This window comes from Lasiodiplodia theobromae, assembly GCF_012971845.1.
Source record: "Lasiodiplodia theobromae strain AM2As chromosome Unknown scaffold_10, whole genome shotgun sequence".
NCBI classification, from domain to species: domain Eukaryota; kingdom Fungi; phylum Ascomycota; class Dothideomycetes; order Botryosphaeriales; family Botryosphaeriaceae; genus Lasiodiplodia; species Lasiodiplodia theobromae.
The window spans coordinates 673,732-700,454 of record NW_023336300.1 but is presented as its reverse complement, the minus strand read 5'-3'; the positions used below and the strand labels follow the sequence as shown (position 1 = coordinate 700,454).

At 56.0% G+C, this 26,723-nt stretch overlaps 6 protein-coding genes across 6 annotated transcripts; 2 read left to right on the top strand and 4 right to left on the bottom strand.

The window, feature by feature from the left end:
- Positions 1 to 290: 290 nt before the first annotated feature.
- LTHEOB_3999 (Ring finger domain protein) lies at positions 291 to 2,292 on the bottom strand (the record flags this gene model as incomplete). Its single annotated transcript, XM_035512983.1, has 3 exons — positions 291 to 765; positions 874 to 1,973; positions 2,074 to 2,292. 3 exons carry the CDS (start codon positions 2,290 to 2,292, stop codon positions 291 to 293), a joined length of 1,794 nt encoding a protein of 597 aa, XP_035375392.1.
- A 6,308-nt stretch (positions 2,293 to 8,600) lies between these two features.
- On the top strand, positions 8,601 to 9,782 carry LTHEOB_3998 (NADH:flavin oxidoreductase NADH oxidase; the record flags this gene model as incomplete). The annotated part of the gene is made up of 1 exon (XM_035512982.1): positions 8,601 to 9,782. The coding sequence occupies one exon, from the start codon at positions 8,601 to 8,603 to the stop codon at positions 9,780 to 9,782; it is 1,182 nt and encodes a 393-aa protein (XP_035375391.1).
- Positions 9,783 to 12,744: 2,962 nt separating this feature from the next.
- Positions 12,745 to 13,993, top strand: LTHEOB_3997 (Carbohydrate-binding module family 1 protein; the record flags this gene model as incomplete). Its single annotated transcript, XM_035512981.1, has 2 exons — positions 12,745 to 13,150; positions 13,209 to 13,993. The coding sequence occupies 2 exons, from the start codon at positions 12,745 to 12,747 to the stop codon at positions 13,991 to 13,993; spliced, it is 1,191 nt and encodes a 396-aa protein (XP_035375390.1).
- Positions 13,994 to 14,485: 492 nt separating this feature from the next.
- LTHEOB_3996 (Ribosomal protein l50 mitochondria protein) lies at positions 14,486 to 15,649 on the bottom strand (the record flags this gene model as incomplete). Its single annotated transcript, XM_035512980.1, has 3 exons — positions 14,486 to 14,770; positions 14,837 to 15,128; positions 15,201 to 15,649. The coding sequence occupies 3 exons, from the start codon at positions 15,647 to 15,649 to the stop codon at positions 14,486 to 14,488; spliced, it is 1,026 nt and encodes a 341-aa protein (XP_035375389.1).
- Positions 15,650 to 17,401: 1,752 nt separating this feature from the next.
- Positions 17,402 to 18,979, bottom strand: LTHEOB_3995 (Integral membrane protein; the record flags this gene model as incomplete). The annotated part of the gene is made up of 3 exons (XM_035512979.1): positions 17,402 to 17,967; positions 18,083 to 18,351; positions 18,483 to 18,979. 3 exons carry the CDS (start codon positions 18,977 to 18,979, stop codon positions 17,402 to 17,404), a joined length of 1,332 nt encoding a protein of 443 aa, XP_035375388.1.
- Positions 18,980 to 20,899: 1,920 nt separating this feature from the next.
- Positions 20,900 to 26,605, bottom strand: LTHEOB_3994 (Fatty acid synthase; the record flags this gene model as incomplete). The annotated part of the gene is made up of 3 exons (XM_035512978.1): positions 20,900 to 21,010; positions 21,065 to 26,022; positions 26,083 to 26,605. 3 exons carry the CDS (start codon positions 26,603 to 26,605, stop codon positions 20,900 to 20,902), a joined length of 5,592 nt encoding a protein of 1,863 aa, XP_035375387.1.
- Between the last annotated feature and the right edge of the window lie 118 nt (positions 26,606 to 26,723).

Sequence of the window (26,723 nt, the reverse complement as noted above, 5' to 3'; positions counted from 1 at the left end):
AATGACCCAACTCATGCTATACCACCCCGCTTTCCAGCATAGCCTCGACCCAAGAAAACAACAAAAGCAAATCCCCATGTCTCCAGAAACCCGAAACGCCAAGCAATATGATTCCCATAATCATCGTTCATCGTGACCGTATTTGCAGAATCAAAGACGGAGAAAAGAGATGCGCTGTAAAACCGTCTCAGACGTAGGGGTTATCTCCGCAACCCATGTATATCTACCGACGCGCAAAACAAAAAGAAAGGGGGATATCAAGATAGTAAGCAAGCCTTGAGACGCTTATCTCATCTCGGCGTTGCGTCACCATCTCCTGCAGGAGACCTCTCGTGTACCGGCGGCGGCGGCCGGGGCAGCCCTTCTTCCACATCCGTTGGCGCAGCGCTATGCCTTTCACGCCTGAAGAGCGTACTCAAACGTCTGCTCCTGCGGCGCTCATCACCTACCTCACCACCAGCAGTGGTAGCGGTAGCGGTAGCGTTCGCATCGCGTGAGTTGCGGTTGCCTGCCATGCGTCTGGCCATGGCAAGACGCTCCTGACTGGACGCAGCCTCGTGGCCGCGGAGATGAAGCAAGTCGCGGAAGACACTACGGCGATGATGCTGGGGAGACGATGGGATGTTTGCGGCAGCGGCATCCATGGGGGAAAGCGGGGGCGCAAGGATGGAGGCGGAGCGGCGGGTGGTGGCACTGTTGCTATGGTGGTGCTCAGAGTCGGGATGATGCTCATCCGTCGGCGAGGCAGGGTTGAGGTCGATGCGGCTGTGGAAAGCATAACGTTAGCATTGAGTTTCGATTGCGGATGATGTGGTAGAGGGGGCGGGCCCTTGTAGATCATCACGCCAGGGCTAAGCGTGATAGGAAACTTACCATAGCGGACAGGTCCCGCTCACGTTGAGCAGCCATGGGTCAATGCATTCGGGATGGAACTTGTGGTTGCAAGGCAGAACGCGGACATCCTGGCCTGGCTCAAACTCCTCAGTGCAGATGGTGCAACCGGTGTACGCGTCGCCCTCGGAAGCTAGGTTTTCCGCGCTGCCGCCGGCGGCTGCCGGCGCGATTCCCGCTTCGGTCGCATCAGCATGCCGCTGCTGTTCCGTGTCGTTCGTCGGTCCTGCAGCGGCTGGGCGCGGAGCTCCTTCGTGCGAATTCCTGCTGTTGGGGGCGGCCGCTCCCGCTCCGCCGGTTGCCCCGGGCCCGGGTGCTCCGGACTCGGCCTCTCTCGATTGCTGCATGTCCTCCGCGCTGTTCCGTGCCGTTGTATCGCCCATTTCCACGTCCGTCGGCTTGGGGGGATGCTGTTGGTTCGTGTTGTCACCGAACTTGACGACTGGAAGGGTGTCCAGCATTGCCCGTGCGATTCCGCGCACGCGAGTCTGGCGCGATGTTCCTCTTCCGCCGTTGAGCACCACACCTGGTCCATATCGTTCTGGGTGACGATGTGCCCGCAACGCTCCAGTGATAATGATAACGAGGAAAAGAGCAGTGATGACGCCGGTAATGCTGTACAGAATGATCATAGCCACGGCGGTGGACGGCGAGGGCCCCAGTGGGTTGCTGCTCGACTGGTTCTGGTCGGAACCAGTGTCGCTGTTGGCGGTACTCATGGTGTCGTTGCCGTTGGATTCGCCAGTGGAGCGGATTGTAACGAAGTAGAGCTGGTTGCCCCCGCTGGTGGTTGCGCGAAGGTCGTCTAGAATCTGCTGCGACGTGGTCGCATTGACCATAGAATACAGGTAGGGAAAGTCGTCGCTGACACCGGTGACGTTACAGGAGCGGGCAGAGGTGCTGAAGAAGAGGGCAGCGGTAGCGCCGCGCTCGATGGTGGTGTCAAGGACGTTACTGGCCTGCAGGTTTCCGCGGTAGGCGTCGGGGTCGCAATTGATGTAGGCGATGTTGGAGTTATTGAGACGCTGGGCGGTGGATTCAGTTGCGTAGAACAGCTGCTGGGCAGGGAGACCAGTGGAGGCCTGGGGACGGGCAAGTTAGTATATGGGTGTTTCGGGAAGGATGGTCGGGCCATGCATGGCTCGGCCGGCGGAATCATGTAAGAGTAAGATGAAAACGTACGGAGAGGTCATCAGCCGCGCGGGCGGTGAGCGGGACGACCTGGGCGACTGGTACACCTTCGACGGTGCCGCGAGTGACGAAGAGCTCGAGGCGGTTGCTGGAGGCGAGCTGGTCCGTCGCATTGGACGGCGTCACCGTCTGGGCCGAGACGGCCGCGGCGACAGCCACGGCAGCGGCGCAAGTCGTGCGCACGTAGCGCATCAGCACGGTCGCAGGCATGGCGCGGGCGCAGCAGATTGACGGTTACCAGGATGCGTGCGCAAGCATTGCGGGAGCGAAAGGTTGAGGTCACTGATCGCGACGGACAACGGGCAGACTCAGCGCGTGCGGAGGTGGAGCGCGTTAATTAGGCAAGAAAGCAGCCGCTGTCGGGGTCCGCCGCGTGGGCTGGGCACGACGGATGAGGCGGCACCAGGCAGGCTGTGAGGAGTGTCAGTGGACGATTGCTCTTGGCAGCCGCCGCGCTCGGCGGCACTTTCTTGCTTGGGCACTGCTGTCTTCCCCGCACCCTAACAGCTGCGCCCACCCACGCCGCCCACCAGCCAACGCTCAGACGCCTTATCGTCGCCGTACGCGCTGCCCATTCGCTCGCGCCTCTACTGCTCATCCACGATCACCAGCTCTTCCAGTGTCTCGGCACACCATGCGCAGCGAGGTCATGCGGGGCGGAGACTGCATGATTACGCACTCGAACGCTGCGTCGGGCCCTGTTTCAGCAGGCGCTGCAGGGTGTGCAGCTCGATCTGCCGCCGTCGCGGCTCCCGCTGTGGCGCTTCCAAGCTCCGACGCCTGAAATTTCACTATCGCTCCAGCGCCTACCACACGAGCCTCGCTTCCGCCACCACGTCCCTCGTAACTCATTGGCGCCGTTGTCGCTGTCAGAAAACTGACAGTTCTTTGCCCTTGCCTCTCAACCCCCAACCACCAGCTGACCTTGCTTCGAGACGTCACAATTCTCATGGCTGATTGCGATTTTCCCCAACGTTTGATTGTCGAGGCCGCCCGCCGTTATCGCCTGTGCCTCGGCTGTCCTGACTAGTCCTGCCGCCACTATCAGCGCCCCCGGAATAGCTCGAACCGAGCACTCCGCCCCGTCCATTCCCACAGCGCGCCATGCCAATATGTTTGGTGTTTGGCTGTGGAATCTGAAATGCAGCACTGTCGTCTCGCCTAAGCAACGTGGGGCGCAAGGTTACCGAGATGTGGCATGCCGTTCGAGGATGAGCGCAATAAGATAAACGAAGGGGGAGGAATAGATTCTCCGGCATGCAATGTGTCGCAGGAGGTCCCTCCGTTCACGCATACGGTAAATGCGCCTTACAAGGCCAGGCCAATTCCCTGAGCGAGTAATATGAATGCTTGTCTCAGTCATGTAAACGACCGCCTTGCGCTCCGCCTTGATCGGCTGCGGCATTAGACTGCTCGTCATCTATTTTGTCTGGACCCTTCTTTTGTATAAGCATCTTCCAACCCTGAGGCCACTTTGCAGAGCTCAGATTTGTTTTTACCCCATGAGACCACCATCGGTACATTACTCGGCTGTGCTGAACGTAGCAACTTATCGACCCCAACGCCACGACTAATATCAAGGAATATGTCGAATTTGGTTCTCGTGATCCCTTACACGTAAGTCTTGAGAATTTGTCATGGCAGAGAATGCCTGCTTAGCGCTTGGCCATCCATCTGCTGATTCAACACTGCCACAAAATCATGCTCAGCCATGTGCCAACAACTCAAAAATCAATTCCATAAGTCCGATGCAACTCGTGACGTTGCTGTCAGATCGTCTTCCGACCTTTCCGCCATAAAGTTTAGGAATCGTGGCTTAGCATTTATCGGGCAATGATGTCGCGCGATCGCCACGAAGACAACATGGTTTGGGATATGCTTCAACTCACGTCTATCAATGGTACGCAACCGTAGGAGACAAAGCGGGAAAGAGAGGTCAGCGGAGAGCCGGCCAAGATGCTACCGACGACTTGCGACGCGTATACCTTCAACATGATGGGATTTTCATGGCGTGACAATAATGATACAGCTGGTTGGATTAGCAGACCCTCACCCAGAATCCAGAGCATCGCTAAGTTACCGCGGAAGTCAGGGCTGTGGGTGCCCTAGACGCAAAAGGTGAAAGCTGACAACTAGCGCATCGCCTGGCCCTTGACTGGCCGGCTGGATCCTGTTCCGGAAAGCTTCGTCAACAACCACCTACTTCAAGATACCTTTAGAACTGCACGTGGTCATTTTCCAGTCCCCAATTTGCCTCTTCTTCATGTTTCATCTCTGCAACTTTTGTCAGTCTCTTCCTTCTGATCTCGCTCTCAGCTACCTTCAATGCTACACAAGTAGAACGTACCGCCCACTTAAAAGCCCTGAGCCAGGCTAATTGGACAATGAATCTAGCAGCGGCGAACTCCACACGAGGTGTGCCTTGGTACCAAAGTCACGTTCCCCACGGTACGCGGACATTGCTAGGGAACCACGGTTCAGAAACGGCGCCGTAAAATCCGCGTGTACCTTTTAGCTTGATGGCTTATCATTGAAATTGAGGTATTAGCATCTATGAAGAATACGCGGGTGCAGTCTTCCGGATGTCTTGCTGTTTTCCTCGTGCGGTAGACAATGAAAAAGGGTAATCTATTAGCTGTCGCGACTTCTTTGCTGATCTCCATGGTTGCAGCAGATGCTGATACTATGATGAATTATACGATGGATCTATCATGTGTACGCCCCAACACAGTCAGTGAAGCTGGCTCTCCTAAAGAGCTTTTCAGCTGACATGAACATGGGGCAGAAAGCTAGGCGCGCTTCATCCATAGAATGGAAAGCCGACCCATCAAGATGTACGAGAGAGGATTTGAGAGGTACGGCAGAACGTTACAGGACTAGTTACCCTTTTCCTGGCATTGGTGTTTCTTCGTTATGGCTTCGCAGCCGTTGCATGATAATACCATAGCTTCAAGCAGCTTGCTGACCATCACTTCGACGTAGCTCTGCACAACAACGTAGATGGCTTCTGCCACATCTCACGAACGAGTTCAAGCTCTGTCAAAACTACAAAAGCTAGCTCTCAGCTTACCATCGCCGCCACAAGTGCACATACACTATCTCCCTCTACGGCAATCAGTACGCCGACTTGTTGTCGCCTTCACGGTCTCAGTTTTGAAGAATCACCGCACTTGCTTCCATCTTCTCTTCGCCATACAACTTCATCTACAATTACGGCATCGTCAACACTAAGTCAGAACCGGTCTCGTGGATCCTCATCCCTTTTGACGACCGTCCGACCAACTTTCGTCATGTCATCTACCGCTCCGTTTTCGGCTTCGCATATCGATACCCCTATAGCTGCTACTGTCCTCTCGCATGGTTCCTCAGTTTCGAATTTTGGAGCAATCATCGTTTCCCTGGTTTGGGTCTTGATCTTATAAAAAGCAGTCCCTACCAATTTACTCAGCTCTCCACAACGCCTGCGCGGTCTGCTACATGCCAGGATGCGTGGGCCTACGCAAGCATTTTTCATTCATTACGGCCGCATTTCACCACACTCTCAACAATATCCGCCATCCCTTTCTCCATCATTTTCCTGGAACGCCTATCTCTTGCTCCCTTTGTTGCCGAAATTTTCAAAGCGCTGTTTCGAAATCAGTCATTCATAACGAAGCAAAACGAGAAATCCGACACTGAAAGTTCAAAATGCAAGTCATATGTAATTCTTAATTGTATCTACTAAGCAAAGACTGTGGTCATGAGCAGAGAGGCAGGCCGTCTATTCTTATTTTATTGTTTCAGCTCGCGCTGCATACTAGGCACATTGGTCATGTATGTGGAGTTCATGTGATAGCAAGGCAAGGAAGGATGAGCAAAAATCGCTTTGCTTTGCTCTTCTTCTCTGAATTTCCAATGCGACTATGTTTTTGCAGTCATCATTCGATAGCTAAATTTTTAACATGAAAACTAACTTGCCGTCCTCAGTTGATGGGAAATTTAACCAAGGGCAAATAAGTAATGTTGATAGGGGCAGCTGGGATTATGACCAGTGTGTGAGTGGTGAGGGAACGAGTGCCAAACGGTGGTTTCATCAGTGAGGAGTTTCCACGTTGCTTCGTTGGCTGCTATCGCTAACCCCAACTGTGTTTGCTGCAGGAGAAAAATGCGATGACATCAGCATGTAAGGCAACAGAGCTGAGATAACAAAATCCATGCACCAAAAAAACGAGGCCAACATGGTGAAGCCCTTGAATCCGTTTACGTAGATGACATGCCATTTCCCCCCTCCATATTCTAATATTATTAAAGTGGAGCTGTTGAGTAGGTAGGTGGAAGCTACAGCTTAGCCGGGGCCAATGGCCGATCCTCAGTCGACCCATATAAAATTCACTGCTGGTGGACAACAACGCTTCTTCTGCCTCTGCCAGATGTCCTGCGCTTAACCACTCTGCCTGTTTCTTCTGCCCGAGCCCTCTCATTTCGCTTTTTTGCCCGCCCTCCCTTAGCAGTTACAGCCGCTGCTTCGAGAGATCTTGCTTCTTCTGCGTACATAACATTACCAGATGGGGTAACTTCGTCGCAGTCCGTTTCTATTTGTTGCATTTCCTCGTTGGCAGCCGACTGCTCCGCCTCCAAATCGGCAACTGCCTGGGCAGCGGCTTGTGCCAGTACCAGCCCACCTTTCACGACCTTCTTCACAAGCAACGGGTCAAGTGGAGCATCTACTGCTAGCTGGTCGGTGACAATACTGGCCATTCTACGCATTGATTCTACTGTCAGAGGCGTTTTTGGCGACTCTGTTTCGTAATCCCGGGGCGGTGGTGTCTGCTGCTTGTCGGCTTGTTGACAATTTGCATCTGGATCGTGGCTGGCTGGCTTCTGCTTATTCACCGCCAGTTCTGGGTGTCGGTCTAGGAAGCGTCTGGCCCAGTTGTGGCCGAGTGGCGGAGGAGGCGTTGTTGGGTCAGGCCAGGCACGAAGCAGCATCTGGAAAGCGCTTGTTTGGACCTTATGAATGTCGTAGGATACGCCATTTTTATCCAGATTCTTGCAGTAGACAACCATGGCTAGTTCCTGGTCCTCAGTGAGACGGCTGTGCGATGGTCGGCGATCTGTTCTGGCTCCAATGCCGTGCCAGCGGCGTGACAGACGCATTCGAGGAACGTCAAATTCCTGAGCCAATTTGCTAATATTTGGGGACGGCTGGGTCCGGGCTTTGTCCAGTGCCAACTGAACTCGTTCTTCGATTTCTCTGTAATTGCTAGGCATGGTGGCTGTTGCGTTGTTGCGGCTTGTTCACAAGAGGGTCACGTTTTCGTGAGTTTTGTTCGTTGGGGTGGGATTTTTCATTGGGGTGGGAGCTCCTCGCAAGCGAGGAGTCCAAGTCTAGTTAGACCGCTTAGCCTTGAAGAGGCCCCGCATTTGTGCTACCGTAAGACTTTGAACCACGCTGGGCTACCATTCGATTTTTTTTCTCCCCTACTTGACATCTGAGCATCTTTAAACTCCATTAGCAACCATCTATCCTGAATCACTCAACGTCACCATGTCTGACATCACAACCTACCAACACCGGCCGCCAAGAAGCAAACGCCATATTTGAGTGCTGAAGCTCCATGAAAATGACCACCCATGGGCCGAACACATGGAGCTAGGAAATAAATACAAATCCCGATTGAGTCCTGCTTGAGTATCAGTAACAGCCGTTTAGCTCGAATCCAGGGCATCCGCGTTGAAGTCAGACATCATGACTTTGAAATGCTTATACTACTTGTCTTGGCTCAAATTTTGCGACTGCTGATTACTATTCTCTTATCAGTTCGCAGTCAGAGTCTTATCGTCAACGGTGAAGAAGCCACGATGACGTTTTCCACGAATGATAACGACCGAATCACCTTCTCCCGAGTTCCAGAAATCAGTTGCGATGCCGAGATCTCGCCGACCCAATGCCACGACAGTGTGAAGATCAAGGCTCGGGCCGAATTGTGGCCTGCGTCTCTGACGACTGCTACGTAATGGTGGTTTGTTGATTAGTATAACACAGCACGCCTCAAAAATTACCAAGCACCTCCGGGAAAATATCCACAAAGCGTGTCGAACAACGGGCCTGATTGGACCATTCTTGTGCTCCAGGAGATCATTCTTCCGCCCGTGCTTCCCCAGTTTTAGCCCTGTGTACCTTGATCACTATTCTTTATTCACTTTGCGGTGTTCGTTGCTTATGGCATTTTCCTACGTGGTCAGTGATTCTTGCCTGACAGGCACCAAGGTGCCGAAGATGCCTTGCCACGTCGGGTGCAGACGTCCGTGCCATCACACCGGTGGAGTGGTCGACGAGCACAGTCGGGGATGTAGAATCCGAGCGCAAGTCGCCTGAGCGATGAGGCGTCTGTAGAAAATTTTAGAAGCAATGGAAAAGATATATAAAGAGCAGGGCCGGTATCAGGTATTCACCAGTCAACAGCTTCACCACAAAAGCAGCAGTTGTCCACAGTCTTTTACCTTCTGAAGATACCCCTCCTCTTTCATCAACGACCATGGCCGAAAACACTAAGCTCTTCACGCCCCTCAAGGTGGGCAGCACCGAACTCGAGCACCGCGTCGTCATGGCGCCGCTCACCCGCTTCCGTGCCACCGACGAGAACGTCCCGACCGACCTGATGGCCCGCTACTACGCCCAGCGCGCCGTCGTCCCCGGCACGCTGATCCTCTCCGAGGCCACCTTCATCTCCGCCAAGGCGGGCGGCTACGCCAACATCCCCGGTCTCTGGACCGAGGAGCAGCTGGCGGGCTGGAAGAAGGTCACTGACGCCGTCCACGCCAAAGGCAGCAAGATGTGGTGCCAGCTGTGGGCGCTGGGCCGCGCGGCGTGGCCCGACCCAGAGGGCTCTGGCGGTGCCGTCAAGAACGAGGACTTCGACTTCAAGAACAACTTCTGCAGCGCTAGCGACGTGCCCATGGCCGCCGGCCTGCCCGCTCCCCGCCCCCTTTCCGAGGACGAGATCTGGGGCTTCATCAACGACTACGCCACGGCGGCCAAGAACGCGGTCGAGAAGGGCGGCTTCGATGGTGTAGAGATCCACGGCGCCCACGGCTACCTGATCGACCAGTTCACCCAGGACGTCTCCAACAAGCGCACCGACGCGTGGGGCGGCAGCATCGAGAAGCGCGCCCGCTTCGCCCTCGAGGTGACCAAGGCCGTCGTCGCCGCCGTCGGCGCCGACAAGGTCGGCATCCGCCTCAGCCCCTACTCCAACTTCCAGGGCATGCGCATGGCCGAGGGCCACATCGAGCCGCAGTTCACCTACCTCATCGGCGAGCTGCGCAAGCACCAGCTGTCCTACCTGCACCTCGTCGAGCCCCGCGTCGCCGGCGTCATCGACCGCGACCCCAAGGACGAGAACCTCTTCTGGGCCCTCGAGACCTGGGGCAACGAGAAGCCCGTCCTCATCGCCGGTGGCTTCACCACCGAGCTTGCCAAGCAGGCTGTGGAGCAGAAGTACAAGGACTACGACGTCGCCGTCGTCTTCGGCCGCCGCTACATCTCCAACCCGGACCTCGTCTACCGCGTCAAGAAGGGCATCGAGTTCGCCGCCTACGACCGCTTCACCTTCTACATCAACCAGAAGGCGGGTGACAAGTGCGAGCCCGGCTACATCGACTACCCTTACTCCGACGAGTACATTAAGGAGTTCGGTAAGCCTGCTGAGGCCGCTTGAATTTTTTCTTCAGTAAAACGATCATGTGCATAGCGATATAGATGCATTGTAGATGGAGTTTGGGATTAATGATGGGATTGTATTCAACGTCGTAGATTAATGTCACCTTCTTCTTGACACTTCCATGAAAATCGTACTGTGATATGGTTGCTGATCTGAACGATTGCTTACTGAAAGCATCAGGCGGTAAAAGGCGTGAGGCTGAATAGGAAAGGAACTCTGTCACGTCGGGGTATGGTCAATACGTAGTCATCGTTCAATGTCACTGCTCGGAACAAAGACTTCCCAAGTTCTTAAAAAGCTCGATATTTCACGGGGGCCGTCAATGAAGCTATGTAAGCCATCATACCCTTAGCGAATGTCCCGCCGACTTCTGGCTCGTTGAGGAACTCGAATTCGGTTTGCCTGCGCAAACAATGAGGGCCGGTATTCACCGCAGACGCCGATGAAATCAGAAGAAATGTCAACGTATGTCTCGTAAGGAGTGCCGAATCCTTTCCATACCGGTTCAATTGTTACCACTGGCAAAACGCCGGTGCCCTGGGCAGAAATGGACGCTTCCGCCGTTGCGTTGAATCCAATGGCCACAGACCGAGCAACGTTGAGCTCGGCGGCACTCACTCTCGTTCGAATTGGTGGTCTCCTCCTGGGCCGTCATGGTAGACTGAGTGACAGTTGATAAATATGACTGTGCAAAAGATAGCTGAAGTCGGTTTGAGCGCTGGATTGAGCAAAAAAGAGGGAGTGAGAGGTGCAATTTATACACACACTGTCTCCTCTCGCTGTACGGACTCAATCCCTTCTTCCGTCTCTCTTCCCCTCTGTTTTCCACACCGCACCATAGACCATGCTCTTCCATCCATCGAGGCATACCAATCGACGCTCCTCGCCCAGACCAAAGGCGGAAAGCAAGAAGGAAAAGCTGCAGCTGCTGCCTGGACTCCGACCGGGGGGCTCGAAGCCGTGATAGCCATTCTGCTCAATCTTCAGCGGTGATCAAACAGCCTGATCGCGAGATCAGGCCAATCCAGCTCTTCATCCCACCCCTCAAGCATCCATCCATCGCATGAGAAACGACTCGAGCATAACGTCCGAACAAGCGGTGAGTCAAACCAGCCTGCCAATGCAGCCAGCCAGCGTAGCAACGCGTCTCGACTCGGCGCGCGCGCGCAGCAGCAGCAGCAGCAGCAGCAGCAGTATCATAAGCGGCGCGCATGCGTTAGCCCACCACCCATGCACAGCAAACCCACCTGACCGCGCGTCGCCACCGCGTCTCGGATATCTGCAGGCGTGCGCGCGTCTCCGCTTCCCCCCTCCCCTCAAGGCCCGCTCTAGGCGTCCAATGGCCGTGCGCTGGCATAGAACCGTGTGTGCGGCATACGTCCAAAGTTGGCGCCGAAAAGGATCAGCTGCAGCATAAGGGTGGGTGGGTTGGGTGGGTGGACACACCGGCCGGACCACCGTCACGACACATGAGAACCCCCCCGGTTGGGTGACGGGGGCCTGAGGATTCGGTTTGCAGCCAGGGGGGGTGGCTGCCTTTTGGTGGGAGAAGAGAATAGAAGCGCGCGGCTGTTTTTCCCACTTCGGGAAGGATGCAAGTATAACCTTTTGTAGGAAGAGAGAGGTCGAATGATACTTGGTCCTGGGGTTGATTGCTGATAGCTGAGAAAGCTACAGAGGAAGGGGTTCTTCGTAGCGGGAAGCTTTGCGAGCTCGTGCAGTGAGAGCGGGGAAGCCGGGCGTGTGGAACTGAAAGCATGCTGATGGAAATTGGTTCGCGGTCCGGAGTGGTGGGTGGTAAGGCGCAGTAGCGGTAAGGCTTGCATCAGGCCAATAATCGTTTATCGCACTCCCACCTACCTGTTCGTATCCGGGCAGGTCCATTGTCTCCACGTGTGCGGCACAGCAATACAGCAAGGATGTCCTGCATCGAGTAATTGAAAACCTGGGTGCCTACTGAGAGTCGAGAAGCGGTGAGCCATCTTGTTAGTGATTAGCAAGCAGAAGAGGAACCGTTTGCGTCTTTGCTCCGGGTCTATACCGAACGCCGGCGCAGGCAATGCGTGAAGAGTGTTGAACTTCTCCACTTGTATGCGCGACCGCCAGCGTCTTTTCGGGAGCTACTGAGGACTCCCTGATTGTAGTGGGCACCGCCGACTAATAAAGCAACGAGAGTACGCAAATGGAGCGAAGCTTTCCGACGACCCGACACCCCGACCGCGGCTCTGGCCAGTCGGAGTCACGGCAATCAGTACCGTCCACCATTGCGCAATTGGCCAGGCCTGGAATCACTCGAGAGCGAGGCTGATCGAGCGAGTTGATACAGGAGCCTCACTCGCGCCGATTTGCCGTTGTCGCGAGCATCCATCAATCCGCGACCGAAGCGCGCGATCTACGCCGGGGGTGGTGGTATAGACGATGCCCCGAGCGCATAGGACGGGGTTAACTGGTTGCCGCTGGACGCTGCTCCACTCGCGTGCACTTGCGGCAGAAATTAAATTCGACCAAGGGGAACAACGCGCGACGTTTCGAAGCGATCTCCCCTCCCTTTCGGAAATTTGCCGGGTCCCGCACCCTCTCCCGGGAACGTCACCGCTTCCTAAACCGTGAGGCTTGTTTCAAACAGTACGTCGCTTACCCGGGCTCGCGTTTCATCTTGGCGAGTAAATTGGGTTATAGGCGATGGAAACTCGTTTATGCGGCGAGAGGGGCACGGAGAGAGAGGGGGAAACAATCAGGCGAGAATAGGCCCAGTTCCATACATATACCCACGGGCTTGGCCTGCCATTGTTTCGTTCTTCTTTCTCTCCTCCATCCCGCTGTGCCGGTTTCCTGTTTTGGATACACTTTCGTTCTCCAAGTCATTCTTTTCCAACGAGTTGATCTCGTCCCCTTCCACTCTTTCAACCACCGTTCTTGAGTAGACCTCGAAAAAAAAACCCAACCACTCTTTACCAAAATGCGTTCCGTCAACTCTGTCGCTCTTTTCGCCGCCGCCGTTAGCGCGGGCGAGGTCCTCTGGGATGGCCGCTTCACGGCCGACACTGCTAGCGAGCTGTCGTCGTGGTCGTGGTCGAACCAGAAGGGCGCCTACCAGTACTACATCCACGGCTCCGGCGAGCAGACCGACTACGTCAACATCGGCGCCGACTTCAAGAACCCCGCCGACTCGGCCTCCGCGCAGGGCGCCAAGATCTCCATCGACGAGACCTCGCAGTGGAACAGCGGCGGCATGCTCCGCACCGAGCTGATCCCCCAGACCTCCGCCGCCATCAACGAGGGCACCGTCTACTACCACTTCTCCATGATGCGCAAGGAGGAGAACGCCCCCAACGCCAAGCATGAGCACCAGGTCAACTTCTTCGGTACGAGCATCCCGGCCTCTCCCCTAACCCTGATCAGGATGCTAACAGTCCTTTCCAGAGTCCCACTTCACCGAGATGAAGTACGGCCTGATCAGCGGCGCTTCCGGCACCGAGAACACCGCTCTGCAGTGGTACGCCAACAGCCAGTCGCAGTGGAACGTGACCTTCGAGCCGGGCGTCTGGCACAACGTCGCCTACGAGATCGACTTCTCCGGCGGCAGCGTCACCTTCTGGCACAGCACCGGCTCCGACGCTCTCACCAAGACCGCCGGCCCCGTCTCCGTCTCGGCCAGCTCCAACGGCGCCGACTGGCACCTGGGTGTCCTGCGCCTCGAGGGCAACACCGACGCCACGGCCGAGGACTGGTACTTCAGCGGCGTCTACATCGAGAGCGGCGACCTGACCACCGAGATCGGCTCCGGCTCTTCCTCCTCCTCCTCCGGCTCGTCCTCGGCCAGCGCCTCGCCTGCCGCTGCCGCTGCTGTTTCTTCCTCCGCCTCGAGCGCCGCCGCGCCTGCTTCTTCCACCGTCGCCGCTCAGGAGACCACCTCCTCCGCCGCGGCCGTCGCCTCGACCACCTCTTCTGCCGCCGTGGCCACCCCCACCACCCTCCAGACTCTTGTCAGCTCTGCCGCTGCCTCTTCTTCCGCCGCCGCCCAGCCTACCGGCCAGACCGGCAGCGTCCCCGCCACTAGCAGCAACGGCGGTGATGACAGCAGCGACAGCTCTTCGTCCACCACCACCAGCGGTAACGGCCTCAGCGCCGACGAGCAGGAGGAGGTCAACCAGGGCATCTACTCCTGGTACCAGTCGCTCAAGGCCTGGTGGTCCGCCAACCAGTAAACGCGTTCAATGCCGAATGGGGGTTTCCACGATCCAGGGAGAGGAAATGAGACGTCGGAAAAGAGAGAATATGGTTGATTCTCTTTCGAGTATATATGTTTGATGCGTGTGGTTGCTCTTTTTCTTGCCAAATAGCCCATTCTTCTTGTAAATGTATTCAAAACAGCTATGCACGGTACATACCATACCTGGGTTCTCCCCGTTGTTTTCCATGGTGATAAATGTTCTGTTTCTGTCTCTTGTCAAGTGAATAAGTGACTTCAAATATGTATTTCAATCGGAGTTGTGCCAGTGAACAAGCCTGGACTTGCAAATGTTCGTCTGCGCGGAACCCGGTGATTCAGTCGAAAATTTTTGGCGCAGAACGTGACCAATGCGATCATCAAGACTGGTATTTTCCAGGCTATTCCAGCCTGCCATATGTTACAGGTATCCCAACACTTCCCTTTTTCTCTTTCCCGTATTTTCTCCTCAACCACGGTAGAACATCTCTTAGATCTCGTGACCAACGACAGGCAGGTTCTTGTCCAGAAGCTTCTGCTCGATAACCTTCCACCTGCCAACCTGCTTCTCCTTGTCAATGGGCGTAATTCTCCGGCTGGAGATCTTGACATTGGGCAGCTTAGACAGCGTCTGGTTGTTCTCGAGCTTCTCGGCAAGTTTCTGAGGCGGTGGAGGGGCAGTGATGTTGCTGAGCAAGACGCCAGCGGTATTGCTCGAAGTGATGACAGGGTCAGTGATGCGGATACCGGTAAGCTGCATGACGCGCTTGACGACCTAAAAAACCGGGACGTTTAGTACGTGCACTCAAACGAAGCTTCCAAGTCTTCTCTGCTCACTCACCGCGAATTTGATTTGTGGATCACGCAGAGAGATGGGCTTCCACGCCCTGGCCTCCTCCACCGCTTCCACAATGCTGGAAGTCTGCTGGTCGGCAGCTTTCTGCTTGATGATGGCACTACCGTCCTCAGCAGCCGTCAGCTCGACCTTGACGGACTTATCCTTCTTCGAGCTGCTGTAAATGCTCTTCAACGGCTTATTCTCGCTCCTTGCCGTATACACCTCAACCAACGCCCTCCTCAGCGCAGCAGCGATCTCGTTCGCATCGGTCTTCTTCTCCGACGGGATAGCGAAGCTGTTCAGCACCCAGTCAGCCCAACAAACATCCCCCAGATAAGCCGCAATTCCAATTTAGCTCGCGACTCACCGTTTGAACGATGGTAACTGCTCCTGTTCCTTCTGCCACTCTTTGCCGCCAACCCACTCCAGACCGTGCCACGTCTTAGCGGGTGCGTAGTTGGGGTCGAAATCCTCCAATGATTGCTCCGACCTCTTGGGGGCTGCTGCTGCTTCTTCCGAGGAAGAGGCCGCGGCGACGGCAGCGGCCTTCGTCTTCTTCGAGGGTTGCTGCGGCGCCGCCGCCGGTCGCTCCGCGGGGCGCATGGGCGACGTGACCGAGTAAGGGTCCTCACGGCCTGGTGCGTAGTCGGTACCCCAGATCTTATTGCGCAGGCGTTCGGTGAAGGGCTTCTCTTCGCGTGCCGGCGTCGTCGTCGAGAAGGCGCAGGCGCGGCATTGTTGCAGAGGGCGGCGGGGAGCGGCGGCGGTTTTGAGCGCGCGGTCAATTGGCCGCGAGAGGCGTGGTATTCTGCGCATGGCGGGCGTGCGGGACGTGGTTGGATGCGGGCGTCGTGAAGGTAGAGCTTCGCCTTTCCGCTTGGTGGTTGTTTCGAGCGGCCGCCCCAGAAATTCCCACGCTAAGGGAAACACGTGATGCCGTCGTCGGCGGGCCGTCACTTTTCAATCCACAGTCAACATCTCTTCCAATCATCTCAACATGACTTTAACTTCCTTTCCATTGGATGATTGCAGCCTCGCTGGGTTTCATCTGCTTGACGCGTAGATACGTCAAGCGAGTCGCATGCAGCAACACTGCCGTCCACCTATTCTCACGGAATCCTTTCTGCATCGGCAGGACATCAATTACGTCGTCGGGCACCCGATTGATTGTTCATAAGATACTAATTCCTCAAAGCAAAAAGGGACGCAAGCCCAGAAATCGACAATCACCGTGTACTGTGCGCGTAGCGTAGCAGACTCATGCAGGCTCCCAAGTCCGGAAAAGCGGAGAAGCAGGACAACTTTGGACGTCTGGACAAGAAGTCCGTGTAACGGCACACTGCTGCTCCAAACCGCGTTGGTTATCGAGCGCAACCCGAGCGAGCCGCAGCCGCCCGTGCTTGCATACGCGACGTCGCACAAGGACATCAAAGCGCTCTGCACCTGGCCCGAAAATGAAGCCGCACACCCTGGTCTCTTGGGTTGCGAGCGGTAACACTGTCGAACGTCTGATCAGTCGGCATGTGCCACAGCATCCAGACGAGATTTCGTCTTGCAGGACAGCAAAATGGAATTCATGCCTTTTATTCGCCCCTGCTGCCATCACGTTGGTGGCGCCAGCCTTTGCTGCCGTCAGCCAGCCCTGGTCGCCTGCGTTAAGCCACCCGCCCATACATATCCCCTTGCATAGTGAGATTTACATACGTGCTGTGACTCGTTGTCTGATTGCTTGACTCGCCATGAGGGACGATAGCAATGATACGCCCGAGTTTAGTCAGGATGATGCGTCCTTCGTCTCGCCACGCTCAAGTGTTGGAACTTCACTGGTGTCCTGTGTGAAGGAACGAGGAACATGTTTACCAGACATACGTACCGCAGACAAATCAGTCGGATCAAGGTTGCGCATTGAGATTCAATTTCCCGGGTTTCCGGGAGATACGCTGAGAAGACATGTCCAACATTCGTCGTGGTTGTTGTACCTGTGAATATGTCAGTCGGGAAAAATGAATTCATTCACTTGCTGGGTGTAAGACATATCGGGACGAGTGCCCTATAGAGTTACAGATGACGACGTAAGAAATAATGTGGACGGCTGTGTGTGTTTCGTTGGAATACTAACAAGACCGAAGGCGCCGCTCTACGCTGGATAGGGGAAATGCTTCTGCCAATAGATTCGGGGTTGGTGCTGTCCAAGTCGTACACAACGCGGAACATTCAAGATTAATTGCATTCCCGGAAATTAGAAGAGGTGTGACCAAATTTGATGAGTTGGTAGGCTACAACAAAGGAACGGCATTATAACATGAATTGTTACATGCTTAGACACAAAATAACAACCTCTACATAATTTCCACTCTCTAGCAAGCACCATCGCCTTTTGAAACCTTGAACCTTTCAATGATCGGAAGCGTATACACGTAAACTCGTACCTAAAAAAGAGCAAAAAAGAGAGACCATGCCGAGTAGCCAAAGACCCTGGGTATCATAACTACGATAAAAAAAAAACTCGCATCCACCTCCCTAGCCAGTCATTCATATCTCCACCGCGAGCCGCTTCTACGCCAATCCTCACAAACTCCTCCTACTCCCCTTCCCCACGCTCTCCGCGTCCCCCATTGTCGACACTTCTTCCCCAATCGAGCTGACCGCATCAAGATCCCTCGCCACCCTCCTCATCCCACCTTCCTCATTCCCCATCGACGCGCTCCTCTTGACAGTCACCTCCTTCGTCATCACGATGCCCGGAAACCCGACCTCTTCGTCCATCAACCTGCTCTCGTCCCCAAACCCCCCACCGCCGCCCAACCCCGTCTCCAACTCGAACTCGTCCATCATCGACCCCTTCCTCCCTTTCCTACTACTACTACACCTGCCCCCTGAAGCGGACACGACCTTGACGCTGTGGTTGTGCGAGTGGTCGCCGTAGCCGGTGATGCGGCCGGCGCCCGTGTGGACGAAGTTGGGCGTGGTGGTCGTCGTCGCCGTGTGCGAGTGCAGGTGCGAGGAGCGGTCGCTGCTGCCGAAGATGCGCGGCCAGAAGTGCGCCAGCGTGCCCTTGGTGCACGGCAGGCAGCCGCAGATGATGCCGATGTTTTCCTCGATGCTGGCGATAAGGAGGAGGGTGGAGGAGTTGTCTGTTTCGCGGAAAAAAAAAAAAAAGACACGCGTTAGCTCTGCTGTCCTGTGTGTTTTTTTCTTTCTTGAGGAAGGGGGATAAAGGGAATGGGGGTTGACTGGGTGGTCGCTTACAGAGGACGTCGACGGACTCCACGGCGGGCGGCAGGGTGACAATGCGACAGACGCTGGCGGCGAAGACGATACAGCCAAAGGAGAAGAGCAGAATCAGGCCTAGCCGGTGCTTGAGCGGCATCTGCAGCTTGAAGAGAAACTTGATCGGCCACAGGTATACAAGCAGATCGCCTAGACTGTTGAGTGCGGCCGTGGCGACTAGGAGCGTCAGGACATCGACGCAATCGCGTTGGATATTGAAAGGTTGGTTCCAGAAGAGGTTTATTGGTCTGTACAATAGAGAGCCGATGTTAGCATTCCGATACTGGCTATTAATTGTGGAGGAGGAGGTTTGAAATGCGCAGTTACAAAGTAGTGATTCCTGAAGGCACAAATAGAGTAAGTTGAGGGATCGACTTACGTGCACATGAAAAGCACAGAGAAAAAGCTGGCAATCCCCCACATGGCGCTATAAGCTATCATAATCCAGCAGAAGTATAGGTTCCCGGTGCCAGGGAAAAGCCTGAGGTATCCACAACAGACGCTGATCTTCGTCAACGCCGAGATCGGATGGAAGAGCAAGATGCTCGTGAACGTATATTTGAACCCCGTTGGTATCTTCTCCGGATCAACGTCCCAGATATGGTAGCCGAGTCCGTGACGGGTCCCCAAACAGGTAACGATGGTGTGGCCGATGGCGGTGATGGCTGCCAGGCCCATGACGGCGTCGTCAGTGCCGAAGAGCCCGTTGATGAAGAGTCGCGAGTAGAAACGCATGCAGACGAAAATGAACATTAGAATGGTTAGTGATATCTCTGTGCCTAGCACCGTGACAACGTCTGTATCCGGATTGACATGGTTTGCGGGAGGGAGCGCGCCGGCCAGTTCTGGTCCGATATAATCTGCGAGCGTGCTCATCGTGATGAGATGTGTGCCTGGTCGAGGGGGCCAGAAAGGCTCGCAATGAGCGCGCCGTGTGTGTGGCTGGCCTGATGGGCAATTCGCAGGTGCAAGTAAAACTTGTAGATATGCTGGATGTAGTGGGAGCTTGTTTTGGATGCGTAGTGTTGATAGAGGTCGGCGGTTTTGCAGAAAGCGAGCGTAAATGATGGGTATTAGGCTGAGAACATTGGAGAGGTCGTGACTGATGACCAGCAGCAGTTCAGGCTGTAGAATCACCGTCTAGGACGCCGAGGCCGGAGAGAAGGTCGAAAAGAGAGAAAACCCCACCCCGCGAGAAGAATGGAGGAATTGATTACATATAGCATCGAGACCCTCATCCCGGGTCAGATCGATGACCAAGCGCCCACAGCCGCATCGTGCCCCTGGTCAGAAAACATTGCTAGTCGGTGGTGTTGCATCAGCACTCCGGCGCGGCGCAGGCTTCGAAATCAGCTAACGAAACAAACTCAACCAAAAGCGTCCGGTGAAGGCCCGTGGCAGGGCGTGAGAGTCAGGAAACCACGCGATTGTAAAGGAAGCGGGCGAATAGGCTGCCTTGTGGGGGCGATCAGGATCAGCGACGAATCCCAGAGGGGCAGGAACTACGCCGTGGGCCAATTGATTTGGCGTCTGGTTGGCGTCCGGCTTCCTCGGCAGCTGCGCACGTTGCGGCCCCGGAAGATCATTGGATGCCCTCTCCAATGCTGCCGTCATTTCCTGGCTGGTTCCGTTGTGACGGCAATAGCTCTGGGGGGACACGACGCTGAAGGAGCTGGTCCATCAGCAAGGAACAATAATGTTGTGAAAGATGTAGCGTGGCGTGGGATTCGGCGGCTAAAGACGTGTAGGGCCGCTCAGCGGCCAAGTGTCGGCAGTCAGTTGACCCCAACGGCGCGCCCGAGATGGCCGATGGGTGCATAGCAGAAAGGATATACAATGGGGTGCTCTCCATCGTCGGCAGCACTCTCGGACGCTGTGTTGAGTTGCTCAGCTGGACACTGACGTACGCAATTATCGAGTGCAGATCCGCAAACGCCCTTGTGCATCATCCGAAGCGCCAGCCCCTGCGCGATGGCGCACCTCCTAAGTAGGAGCACGTACCGATAGCTCGTGTATGCACGATTGGATTTCCGGCTATCTGCCCGAGTCCGATCTCGAGGAAAAGGGTGTTTTGACTACACCCGAGTGGGGGATGGGTCAGATGGTCAAGGCTCGTGGACATCAATGCAGTGTTAAGCTTTTCCTAAGTAGGGAAAGTGATCGTCTCAGGCAAACTGGCCCCGCGACGGAAATAATTACATTGCCACGTTATGTCTATGTATTGATACACCTAGCTCCACGCTAGCTTCTCGGAGGTACAAGTGGCCATTAATCGACTATGATGAGTGATTAATGATTAGTTGCTGGGCAGCTTTAGACCTATTGACAAAGGGACCTCCGGCAGGGCGCTTTCATGAGGTAGAAAGATGGCTGAAACTGGGAGCTTCATTGGTCAAGAGCGCCAGCCACTTCAAACATCCGCGAATCCTTAACAAAGCGGCTACGGATTCAAATCTTCAGACACGCTACAGCCACAGTGAAACGAAAACACTTGTCTAAGTTGTATCATTCCATTCTTACATGAGAGTGAGATGCCATCCTGCCCTCTGGACGACAAACCATACCCAGTAACTACAACTATATGATCCGATCCGCATTATAACGTCATCGTAAACCACATGAATGAATCAAAACGCCTTCCCAAAGTACAACCGGTGAATCTCTAAAAGCAAATAAAAACCCAAGGTCTTGATCTACGCTTTGTTCAGACCTGAAAAAAGCAATCCCGCTCCATATCCTGTGACCGCCCCTGGTCTTTTTTTTTTTTGCCCTCCTTTTGATCTTTTAGAATCTCGTTTACAAAGCGGAGACTGCAATAGCGATAGCTTGGTCGTCGCTGTGGCTAATGCTAACGTTGACCGACTTGACACCCGCAGCCTTTGCAGCGGCATCGGCGTCACCGTGAAGCTGTGAAACTTGTTAGCCTTTGAATTCTGGAGATATCGAATGCAATTAACTTACAGTAACAACGGGAGCGCCGTTCTCGTCGTTCAAAACCTCGATCTCCTTCAGGCCAGCACCGGCACCCTTGCCAGCAACGCCCAGCGACTTGAAGACCGCCTCCTTGGCGGACCAGCGACCAGCAAAGCTAGCCGCCGGGTTCGGGGCAGCCTTGCAGTAAGCCTGCTCCTTCTCCGTGAAGTTGCGCTCGATGAAAGTCTCGTTGTCGATGGGGATGGCAGAGATGTTCTCGACGTCAACGCCGACCTTGGAGTTCTCACCAGCGGTAGCCTTGGCGAGAGACTCGACCATCTGGCGCGTCTGCTCCTTCTTGGCCTTCTCAACGGGGGACTGAGCGGGGATCTTGGCAGGGTACGCCCAGTTCGACGTCTTCTTATCAACGCTGACGCGGGCCGAGGGGTTGAGGAACACCTCGCTCTGCTGAGCCTCCTCGTAAGGACCCTTGCTCTTGGCACGGAACATGGTGTTGTTGAGGAGGCCGTCGTGGAAGTAGCGGTAGGCCTTCTTCTGGCGGGACTCAACACGCGTCTTGTAGTTGGCATATTCGGCGTGGTCGAGAGTGGCGAAGAGGTACTTGGGGTGGATGGCGATGGCTTGAGCACCCTTCTGACCGAAACCGAAAGAGGTGACGGAGACAGCCTTGACACCATCGGTCTGGATGGAACGGCTGGGGTAGACCATGTAGTCGAACTTCTCGAGAGCCTTGTCCACGTTGTCGGCGTTGCGGTTGCCCGGGACGAGGCCGCTGTTGAGGACCTGCAGAGCACCGTTCATCATCCAGGCACCGGCAGCACCCTTGGGGTGACCAGTGAGGAACTTCTGGAAGATACCGAGGATGGCGTTGCCCTTCTTGCGGCCAAGGTGCTTCATCTGTTGGCAGAGCACGTCGGACTCGTTCTTGTCGTTGGCGACGGTAGAAGTACCGTGGCAGGAGGCAACATCCAGGTCGTCGATGGTCAGGCCCCAAGTGGCGAGAGCACCGCGCATGGGGGCGATCCTGGGGTCTTGCTTCCAGAAGTTGTTGCCCAAGCTGTTCAGGGCAGCCTTCTCCTGGCGCTTGGCCTCGCGTTCGATGTGCTCGACGCGGTCGGCCATGTACTCGGACTCGCTGAAGTTGGGGTCCTGGGCCTTCATGGCGGCCACCTCGTCTTGCAGGTACAGGAACTCGGACTCCTGCCACTGCTTGATCTGGCGGCGGCGGTGCTCCAGCTGGCGCCTCCTGTACTTGATGTCGAGCAGAGGAGAGGGGAACTTGGAGACTTCCTCGCGAGCAGTCGTGAGGACACCCTGGCCAGGAGCGGGGACGGAGCGGCCGATCTTGTCGGTGGCAGTGGCAGTGAAGCCAAGGATACCGTAGATCGGAACACCCATGTCCAGGGCGAGACGGGCGTCCATGATGACCTGGATACCGCAACCCTGGGACTCCATGAATCCGTTACGGGTGGTGGTGGTAGGACGCGACATCTCCTTAGGAGTGCGGCCGTGGGCGAACTCATCCTCGGCGTTGCTGGTGGCCTTCATGTTGGCGAACTCGTACGAGCCCTCCTCCTGGAAGTCATCGAAACCACCAACAAGACAGATTCTGGCCTTGCCCTCAAGAATAGTCTCGTAACCGATGTCGACGGACTCGACAGCGGTGGCGCAAGCACCAGAGGGAGACTTGATGGGACCGGTGGAAGAAAGGAGCAACATGTTGACCCAGGCGCTCATGGTGTTGATGAAGGACTCCTGGAGGATATCCTTCTGGAGCGGCTTGTCGAGGTAGCGGTCCTTGTACATGCCCCTCAGAGCGCCGGAACCACCAATACCGGAACCGGTACAGTTGCCGACCTCGGAGATGTGGACGTACTTGTAGAACTCGTACGGGTCGGTGACACCGGCCGACAGGAGTGCCTCAGCAACGGAGACCAGGACGAACAGGGTGACGGTGTCGACCTGCTCGATGATGTCCTCGGGCACGCCGTACCTGCGAGCATCCCAACCAGTAGGGACCTGGCCAGCAACGAGACGGTCGAAACGCAGGGCCTTGGGGATGAGGAGGGAGGCACCCTTCTTCAAGCGGACGCTGTAGTCGCCAGAGTCGGCAATCTCGAAGATCTCGACCTTGTCGCCGTGCTCACGCTTGAACTCTTCAGCAGTCTCCTTAGACGCCTCGAAAGGCTCGAGATCCTCATCGATCTGGACCTCCTGAAGGAGCTGCTTCTTGTTGGGGTCGTAGCCGCCGAAGAGCTCGGGCTCGATGAGACGGATGCCGGAGTGTTCAAGAACGAACTTCTCGTACTTCTTCTTGATGTCCTTATCGTCGACGGGGTCTCCAGTCTTGGCATCAACCCAGCCAGAGTAGCTCTTGCCCTTGATCATACCGTTGTGGTTCTTGATGAGACCCATGATCCAGGCCATCTCCACGCAACCCTCGAGAGAGAACTCGCCGTAGGCTTCCATCTCCCAACGGGTACGGGCGTTACCCCAAGGACCGACCTCGGCGAAACCGGTAACGACAACAACCTTCTCAAGGTCAACCATACCCTTGAGGTTCTCGTTGAGCGGCTTGACCTCAGTCTCCCAGTCGGGAACCTTAGGGAAGTCGAACTTGAGGTTGGCACGAGGCTGAACGGTGACCTTCTGGTAGAGGGCCTCGTTCTTCTCGCCGTTGACAATCTTGTTCTCAGTGGAGGTCTCCTTGGTGACGGCCTTGCGGATCTCGCTGGTCTCAGTGTACTCCTTGCGGAGGTCGGTCATGAGATCCTTGAGGTTGGGCAGGTACTGGAAGCCACCGTTGAGATCAGCCCAGACAGGCTCGACCTGGCAGAGGTTGACGATCGACGGAGACATGAGACCCAAAAGGTTGAAAGCCATCTCCTGCTGCGAGAAGGTGCGGACACCGTACCTCTCAATGCCCTCGGCAACAATGTTGTTGCCGGCCATGAGACCGGTACCACGAGTCCAGCCAATGACAGCACCGCAGATGGTGAGGTAGTTACCCCAGCTCTCAGAGTGCCACCTGCTGAAGAGGGTCTCAAGCGCAATCTTGGACTCGGCGTACAGACCATCGTTACCGAAGGTACCGTGGTTGGGAGACAGAGGCAGGATGACCTGAGCGGGGCGGGTCTCGTACGCATTGGCATGCTTCTGCTGCTTGACGCAGCCCAGAAGCCTGAGCAGGTTGGTCAACATGATGCGGTGAGCGAGCTCAGACTTGGAGTCAATGCCATCAATCTCGCGGCCATTCTCAGAAATGGCGGCGAAAGGCACGACGTAGTCGAGATCCCAGCCAAGACCGGACTTGGCGTCGTAGATGTAGTTGACAAGAGCCTCAACATCCTGCTTGCTGCCCTGGTTGAAGGGAACAACAATGAGCTGGGAGCCACGGGCACCGTAGCGGGAGTAGATGGACTGGTAGTACTCGTTGACCTCGCGCGAGAAACGGCTGGTCGTAACGACAACCTTGGCACCACCAGCAATGAGGCCCTGCAGGACCTCAGCACCGATGGAACCAGCACCAGCACCGGTCATCAGGACGTTCTTGCCCTGGAAAGTGACACCATCGCGGGCGGCACGCTCCAAACCATCAAGGTAGACGCCGGTAAGCTTCTTGCTGTACTCCCAGCCGTGCTCATCCTTGCGCTTGAGATGCAGGAAGGGAATGGTCTCAACCTTGCCCTGCTTGTTCGTGCCGTTGATGCGGCCGTTACGGCCCTTGCGACGGCCATTGGCGCTCTTGCCGTTCTCCGAGGGGATGATCTGGCCCTCGTTCATGGACAGGGAGCGGATGACATCGCTGTACAGAGTCTTGATCTGCAGCTGAGAAGACTTGGATAGCTTGTGCTGCTGGCGGATGAGCTTGTAGATCCTCTGCAGGTCGTTCTGGACCTTGGTGCGGTTGCCGTACTCCGAGAGCTTGCCGCCCTCGGCCATCTCCTTGACGTAGTGCTCAAGTTTGCGCACGCTGGGCCTGGGAACCTCGGCGTAGTTCATGTTACCGCGAGCATCGATGTTGAGCGAGGGAGCAGTGGGCATGGAGACATCCTTGTAGACGGGGGCAGCGTTGAGGACGTCCTTGCAGTTCTCAATGAGCTGCTGGCCAAGCTCCTTGGCAAGCTCGTAGGTCTCGCCGCGCTCGGTGGGGCAGTGGTCGATGTGGTACTGCATGAACTCCAGAAGGGTGGGGTTCGAGCGGTTCATGATGTTGATGCACTGGCTGACAATCTCGCGGTCCACTGCCTTGAGGCGACCGAAAATGATGTCGTAGTACATGGTAAGAGCATCCTGGCGCGCCCAGTTCCACGAGGAGTCGTAGACACGGGCCTTGAGAGGGGTGAACTGGGGCTCAATGCCAGCAGCGTAGAACTCGCCGTGCTCGGTGTTCCAGAGATCCAGCTGAGCCTGGAGGGCCTTGTTGGTCTCCTGCGATCCAACAAAAGCCTTGTCGCCGGAGCGGAGATCCATCTTGAGGTAGCGGGCAAACAGCTCGAGCTGCTGCTTGAAGAGCGCCCTCTGGTCCTTGGTGAGAGCGTCGATGGCAGCAGGGTCCATCATCATACCGCCAGCACTGGCGCCGGCATCGCCACCTGCAGCGGGCGCAGACAAGCTGATGCCTGCACTAGCAGCGTACTTGTTGGCAATGTCGTCCAGCCACGCCTTGGCATCATTTTCAGAACCAAGACGTGCGGCCGGCTCCATGGTCAGACCGAGCAGCAGAACACCGTCCTGGCGACCCGATGCAAGACCCCACCTGGTCTCGAGGTATTTCCTTGCGGATGTGTTGTTGAAGCCACCGGGCATCTTGGAGGAGATCAGGCGCGCAATGAGGGAGGACGACTGCTTGCCGAGCTGACCGTTGAAAGTGGCCTGCATCGACGCACCGAGCTCGTCGAGAGGGGTGTCCTCGGGCTTCTCTGGGGTCGAGCCGAATTCCTTGCCCAGGTCTCCGAGAATTTCGTTCTGAAGGGTTGACTTGCCTGTGCTAGAAGTTAGAGACAATCGTTTTCACGTTACTGAGATGCTCAAAAATTTCTCACCTCCAACCAAGTCCTTGATGGCCTTGCTCAGCGGAATGTCGCCGAGCGGCTTCTTCAACTTCTGAGCAACCAGCGCACGCAGGATATCGGTGGCCGTGACGGGGGCATCTGGCACGGCGGCCGCGGGGCCTGCGCTGGGAGCGGGAGCGGCGGCAACAGGTGCGGCGGCCGCAGCAGCTGGGGCAGGAGCTGCTGCGGACGACGACTCTGCTGCGGCGGGGGCCTCGGGCTCGTCTTCCACGGGGTCGACATCGTAGTAGATGTCCTTTGCGTCCTTGTTGTAGCAGAGAATCTGGCGCTGGACGGAGCGTGCCGCATCGTGTGCCTCGTACTTGGAGGCCAGCGTCCGCTTGGCCATGACGCCGAGCGTGTCGGCGGGGCCAACCTCGACAATGCGCTCCGTGGTCTTCTCGCCGAGAATGACATCCTGCGTCTCAATCCATCTCACGGGCGACGCGAATTGGTATGCAAGCAGCTCCACGAGGAGCGTGTGGGAGAGCTCCTGCTCGATCTCGGGACGCATGGTGGCGGTGAGGAAGGCGGAGGGCGCGTCGAGAAAATTTTGGGGTGTGAATTAAAAGGCGCGGGTATCTAAGGCGAACACAGCGGACACGGCGGTGCGGGAAGGAAATTGCGCGTGA